This window comes from Babylonia areolata, chromosome 12 (assembly GCF_041734735.1).
Source record: "Babylonia areolata isolate BAREFJ2019XMU chromosome 12, ASM4173473v1, whole genome shotgun sequence".
In the NCBI taxonomy this organism is placed as follows: Eukaryota; Metazoa; Mollusca; class Gastropoda; order Neogastropoda; family Buccinidae; genus Babylonia; species Babylonia areolata.
This window is the reverse complement of record NC_134887.1, coordinates 31,769,135-31,776,356: the sequence shown is the minus strand read 5'-3', so window position 1 is coordinate 31,776,356 and position 7,222 is coordinate 31,769,135. Positions and strand designations below refer to the sequence as shown.

Sequence of the window (7,222 nt, the reverse complement as noted above, 5' to 3'; positions counted from 1 at the left end):
GTTGACACCAAATTTGGCATAAAAATAGGAAAAATTCAGTTCTTTCCAGTCATCTTGTTTAAAACAATATTGCACCTGTGGGATGGGCACAAAAAAAATAAAATAGAAGCCTAATTATATGCGAACTGCATTTACTGTTATATTTATATTTTTTTGTATTCTCTAAACTTGGCACTTTGACCTCTTATTCTGAGCCAACAACAAGAGCAGTCATTATTATCATTTTTTTGTTCAAACGGGAACTTCTTTTGCTAAGCATGGATTTTTTTATTTTTTTTTCAAACGTTTTGGTGCAGATAGAGAAGAAGGGAAATTACTCTGTAATTAATGCTAGGGGACTTAATTTATCACAAGTGAGTCTTGAAGGCCTTGCCTCTCTTGTTCTTTTTTCTTTCAGGAGAGTGATTCAGACAATCGATCTCCGGTTATCGATCTCTCCCGGCCCCCTCCCCCCTCCCCCCCAGAGTTCAAACGCTCGCAGCTGTTCAAGTCTCCGGCAGAGTTCCAGACCATTGATCGGCATGTGTTGCAGGTGGGTGTGGGTGTGGGGGAGTTGGGGGTGGGGGGTGGTTGTGGAGTTTGGGGGGAGGGGCGCCTGTGGGGTGGAGGGAGGGGGTCTACGGGGGGGGGGGGGGGGGGCGGAGTGGGTGCGAGGGGGGAATGTGGGGCGTCAGTGGTTCTCTGTGTGTGTGTGTGTGTGTGTGTGTGTGTGTGTGTGTGTGTGTGTGTGTGTGTGTGTGTGTGTGTGTGTGTGTGTGTGTGCTGTCTTAATCATGACGTGACATTTTCCAGATCATGTCATGACATTTCTATAGATTCCGTCTGTCGGAGACAATTAAATGTTTCTCTTTCATTCTTTTCTTCATTTCTTTCTTTCTTTCTTTCTTCCTTCCTTTCTTTCTTGTTCTTTTGGCGTCGCAGGAATTTGAAATTGGATGAATGTTGTTATCTATATTTCCATGAAAATGAACTTCTTCTTCTTCTGCGTTCGCAACTCCACGTTCACTCGTACGTACACGAGTGGGCTTTTACGTGTATGACTGTTTTTTACCCCGCCATGTAGGCAGCTATACTTTGTTTTCGGGGGTGGGGGGTGTATCAGTGCTGGGTATGTTCTTGTCTCCATAACCCACCTAACGCTGACATGGATTACATGCTCGTCAACGAGTGTTTTTGATCTTCTGCTTGCCATATACACACGAAGGGGGTGTTTCAGGCGCTAAGCGGGTCTGCACATATGTTGACCTGGGAGATCGGGAAAAAAAAATCTCCACCCTTTACCCACTAGGCGCCGTCACCGCTAGTCATTCGGATGAGACAATAAACCGAGGTCCCCGTGTGCAGCATGCACTTAGCGCACGTAAAATAACCCACGGCAACAAAAAGGTTGTTGCTGGCAAAATTCAGAAGAAAAATCCACTTCGATAGGTAAAACAAATGAAACTGCACACAGGAAAAAAATAAGATAAACTAAAAAATTAGTGGCGCTGTAGTGTAGCGACGCGTTCTCCATGGGAAGAGCAGCCCGAATTTAACACAGAGAAATCTGTTGTGATAAAAAAAACAAAAAAAACAAAAACAAATACATATACAAATCAGCAATCTGGTCTTTTTTTTTCTTTTTTTTTCTTTTTTTTTTAAACAGTGAGTTCACACCCATTGTACCAAAACCTCGGCATCGATTAATTAATCAATCAGTTAAGAAGGCGGGGGGGCCAGTCCTCTCCTTCCGGCGTTTAATCAAACCTTTCTCTAACTGAAGTCAGGCAGGTACACCTGGATGGAGTGGGCAAAAAATCGGAGTAAAGTGCCCCCCCCCCCCCCCCCCCCCCCCCCCCCCCCCCCAAGACACAACACCATGCTGAAACAGGTGTGGAGGGCTTCGAACCCTGGTCCATGGTGAACACTGGATCACAAAGTCCATCGACTGATCGTGTCAGCCTCGGCGCCTTGTGTCTGTCTGTCTGTCTGTCTGTCTGTCTGACAGCGAAGTTAGTATCCGGAGTGTGATGATAGTTCTTCCTATTAACTCACTCAGTACGGCCAGTCCTCTCTTCTCCTCTACACAGACCCCTCGGATGTCCAGTGGGTGTCTGAATGACCCAACCTTTAGCTTCCGTCGTCAGAATTGTGGTATTCTTTGTCAACATTCACCTCTTCAGTATAAGAGCCTTCCGCTTGCAATATTTTGATGATGGTAACTGGGGTGAAACGCTGTTAACGTCGTCTCTTTTGCCGTTCGTATGGAAAGAGTTAAAAAAAAAAAAAAAGAAAAAAAAAAAAGGTTTAAGCAAAAACTCATTAAACCTCTCAAGGTTCCGAAACAATGCTACACACTAAATAAAAATGAAATGGTATTGATGTGGCTTTACAATTTTATTTTTATTTTTTATTTTTTTTATTTTTTTTTTTTTAACAGATCTTTCGGCGGCAGTACTGTACGTTCACAGATTTGGTCAAAGATCTGATCCGCTACTGTGAGACCGATCTGGAAAAAGCCAGGTGAGACACACACACACACACACACACACGCACGCACGCACGCATACACACACACGCACGCACGCACACACACACACACACACACACACACACACGCACGCACGCACGCACGCACACACACGCACGCATCATGCACGCACGCACACACACAGACACCAGGTCACACACACACACACACACGCGTGCATCACGCACACACACACACACACACACACACACACACACACGCACGCACGCGCGCACGCACACACACACACAACACACGGACGGAGGTGTGTGTGTATGTGTCCGGGTGGATGAGGGGGCCAGGGGGGAGTGTGTGCGTGCGTGTATATGTGTGTGTGTGTGTGCGCGTGTGTGCGTGCGTGTGTGTGTGACTCTGTGTGTGTTGTTCTTAATAATGTTGTTTCACAAACATAGTATCACAAGGGAAACCACTGAGATGAGTTCGTGGACGGAACTTCACAAAGTTTTCTCCCTTCCTTACCGGCAGCCTTTTCGTTTTGTCTGTCTGGAGGGAAATTTGGGGGGGGGGAAGGAGACACAGAAAAAGAAGAAGGTGGAGGAGGAGGAGGAGGAGGAAAAGAAGAACAACAGCAACAATGACCCACAGACATCACAGCAAACAGATAATTACTATCATTTTTCCCCCCACATGATTATGACTAGCTTCTTGTTTCAGAGCTATATATCGCTGGATCACACTAGCCAACAACAGCATCTACAGATCAATGATGGAGACAGAGAATCAAAAACCGCCGGGGGGACTTCTGAGGGGGGTTCAACTGGGCACCGAGACCTGTCATGATCTATGCCGAAGACTATGCAGGTACGAAATTACATCGATATGTTCTGTATATCCTGACTGGTGGTTAAGAACAAGAACACGAACAAGAACAAATTATATTCCTTAAGGCGGCCATCAGCCAATAGGAAATCTGGCAAAAAAAAGAGCGTACATCTTTGGTATGCATAAATTAATTATCATGTCAATTGAGTAGTAACTTGAATAATTAAACCAAACTGTTCTTAATTAAGGTCAAATTAATTACACATCTGCAAACCGTTGTCTATGACGAAGAGCATAGAAAAGATACATACTCAACTTTCTTATGTTGTCAATAGATCCATATGTTTCAATATTTCAGTGTAATCTTGGGTAATACCTGGTAAGTACTTGTTTCTAATACTGGCACATGAGGGACTCATGTAAATAAAGTGGTGTTCGGATTCATCAACTTTACAGACTGTACTATATAAATAACACCAGCTTAACAGACTGTACTACATAAATAACGTCAGCTTTACAGACTGTACTACATAAATAACGTCAGCTTTACAGACTGTACAACATAAATAACGTCAGCTTTACAGACTGTACTACATAAATAACGTCAGCTTTACAGACTGTACTACATAAATAACGTCAGCTTTACAGACTGTACAACATAAATAACCGGAATTTAACTTGAGGGACCTACACCACTGGCCTGGATCTTTTTAGTGGTGGACTGGTGGTTACGAGAGAGAGACAGAGACAGAGACAGAGAAACAGAGACACACAGAGAGAGAGACAGAGGCAGAGACAGGGAGAAAGAGAAAGGAGAGAGAGAGACAAAGACAGAAAGAGAGAGGAGAGAGAGTGTGTGTGTGTGATTGCTTTCTGGTGTATATGTCGTACTTGAATGCATGTTTATCTATGTAACTGTGTAATAAATGTTTACTGAAACATCCTAGTCATGATGATGGTGGTGATGATGATGATGATGATTACTATTCTTCTTCTTCTTCTCTTCTTCGTTTTCTTCTTATTATTATCATCATCGTCCTCATCATCTTCATCGTTGTTGTTGTTGTAGTAGTTGGCGTCTTCGTTGTCATCGTCATCATCATCATCATCATCATCATGATCATCATTATATTCATCATAATCATTCTACTGCTTCTTTCTTTTCTTCTTCTTCTTTCTTATCATCATCGTCATCATCATCTTCATCGTTGTTGTTGTTGTTGTCGGCGTTTTCGTTGTCATTATATTCATCATCATTCTTCTTCTTTTCTTCTTCCTCTTATAATTATCGTCATCATCGTCTTTATCGTTGTTGTTGTTGTTGTTGGCGCCATCGTTGTCATAATCATCATCATCATTCTTCTTCTTCTTCTTATCATTATTATTATTATTATGATTATCATGACCATGATGTCCCAATAGCCGTGTGTCACGTGCTTTCAGCTACGCAGGCCTGCACTGCACGGTCATCGAGGGCTACTCCAAAGGGGCAGATTATCGGCCGGGAGTGAAGATTCAGGGGGGCAGGTTCCGAGGGTCCTGGGCAACCGTCTGCATCAACGGGTCCTGGTGCTTCCTCAACAGCGACTGGGGGGCCAGCTACGCGCGCGACGTGCGACACTTCCAAGGCAGCACAAGCAGCAACAGCAACAGCAATAGCAGCACTAGCAGCACTTGTTATCCTCCTCCTCCTCCTCCTTCTCCTCATCGTCCTCACCACCACCAGCCCTATCATCATCATCATCAGCAGCAGCAATATCGTGCACACGTTCACGGACAAGGCAGCAGCAGCACCACCACCACCACTAGCACGGACAATGCCGCCCACAAAGACAAAGGGGGTGGGGGTTCGAGCCTTGGGTCAGCCAAGGACGGAGCGGGGGGTGGGGGTGGGGGCGGGGGCGGGGGTGGTAAGACGGAGCCCCGTAGCCAGCAGGTCACGGGCGGGGCAGGAGAAGAAGAAGAGGAGGAGGAAGAAGAAGACTCCTGCCACCTTCACCACCACCACCCCTCTCACCACACCCATCACGATCAGGGTCTTCTCCAGGCGGGGGGGTGGAGAGAGAGGGTGTCCCCTCTCCGCCAGCTGATCCATTACGCGTCAGCCGACCTCTTCACCCTCCGCAAGAAGGGCGACCGCACCTCCACCGTCTCAGGGAAGTCGTCGGCCTCCTCCTCAGGGCACAGCTCGGACCGCAGCTCCTCGGTGTCCGGCTACTTCTCCGCTTCTTCTTCCTCCTACGGCCAGGGCTCCGACCGGAGCTCCACCATCTCGGGCAACTCCTCCACTTCCGGTCAGTTCTCGGAGCGGAGTTCCCTGGTTCCCCCCGGAGGGAACGCCCTCTCCGCTGCTGCTGGCCCCGTGTCGTGGGACAGAAGCTGCAGGTTGTCTGTGACTTCCTCGGGCCAGACCTCGGACAGGAGTGGTGGTGGTGGTGGTGGTGGATCTTCTCCAGCAGCTTTCGGGAACCCTCCTCCCACCACCAGCACCACCACGGCAGGTCTGACCCCGGACAGGACCTCGTCAGTGTCTGTCAGCTCCTCTCCTTCCGGGCAGTTCCTGGACAGGAGCTGCACAGTGACCTCCAGCATGTCCGCCAGCGGTCAGGCCGCGGACCGAAGCTTCACGGCGGCTTCCTCCCTGTCCGGACACCCTTCTGAGGGGGGGCCCTTCCTCGCGCGGAGCGCCTCTGCCACGCCTTTAGTAGGTCTGCTGGGCAGGAGCTGCAGCGTTCACGGGGATTGCAGCCTGCCCGAGAGGGGCGGCTCTGACTGCAGAGCGGGGTTCCCCAGCACCTCCTTCAGGAGGAGAACGAGGAGCGTGGATGAAGGCTTCAAGGAGGAGCACGAAGAGGAGGAAGAAGGAGAAGGAGAAGAAGGAGAGGGAGAAGGAGGAGAAGATGAGAGAAGAACTGTGGAAGGGGGAATCTGTCTGGGGAAGAAGGAGGAGGAGGGGGAAGAGAAGAAGAAGAAGAAGGAGGAGGAGGAGGAAGAGGAGGGTGGGTGTGATGAGTTCTACTTCCTGACGGATCCTGAGGATCACATCTTTCAGCATTATCCTGATGACCCAGAATGGCAGGTACGAAGAGTGAACACAATTGGCTGTTCAAGGTTTTTCTTGTCGTCTTTGGTGTCGGTTTTTTTTTTTTTTCTGTTGTTTCTAACGACGATGATGGCGTTTGTAGCGATTTCTGTCTTATTGTCATTATCGTCGTCGTCGTTGTTGTTGTTGTATTCTAACGACGATGATGGAGTTTGGAGAAATGACTATCTTACTGTCATTGTCATTGTCGTCGCCGTCGTTGTTGTTGTTGTTGTTGATTCTACAAATGATGATGGTGTTTTAGAGTAATTTTTTTTTTTTTTTTTTTTTTGGTTTGGTTTTGTATGTCGTCGTCATCGTTTTTGTTGATTCTAATGATGATGGAGGCATTTGGGGGTAATTGTCATTTTGTAATTGTCGTTGTCGTTCTCGTCGCTGATTCTAATGAAGAAGAAGAAGAAAAAAAAAGGAAAAAAAAAGGAGGAGAAGAAGAAGAAGAAGAAGAAGAAGAAGAAGAAGGAGGAGGAGGAGGAGGAGGAGGAGAAGAAGGAGGAGAAGAAGGAGAGTTACAAAAAGGTGCTCGGCGGAAGATGATGATAATGGCGACAACGATGATGATGTTGATGACCACGACGACGATGATGATGTTGATGACCACGACGACGATGATGATGTTGATGACCACGACAACGATGATGATGTTGATGACCACGACGACGATGATGATGTTGATGACCACGACAACGATGATGATGTTGATGACCACGACGACGATGATGATGTTGATGACCACGACGACGATGATGATGTTGATGACCACGACGACGATGATGATGTTGATGACCACGACAACGATGATGATGTTGATGACCACGACGACGATGATG

General features: G+C 47.2%; 1 protein-coding gene across 2 annotated transcripts in view; it reads left to right on the top strand.

Annotated features, from left to right (window-relative positions):
* The window catches only part of LOC143288530 (uncharacterized), a 129,283-nt gene that overhangs the window by 117,257 nt on the left and 4,804 nt on the right, over positions 1 to 7,222 (top strand). For both annotated transcript variants that reach the window (XM_076597117.1, XM_076597116.1), the window contains exons 7-10: positions 398 to 532; positions 2,420 to 2,502; positions 3,185 to 3,331; positions 4,736 to 6,371. In XM_076597117.1, coding sequence (XP_076453232.1) covers positions 398 to 532; positions 2,420 to 2,502; positions 3,185 to 3,331; positions 4,736 to 6,371 — 2,001 coding nt within the window. The remainder of the gene's footprint in view (positions 1 to 397; positions 533 to 2,419; positions 2,503 to 3,184; positions 3,332 to 4,735; positions 6,372 to 7,222) is intronic.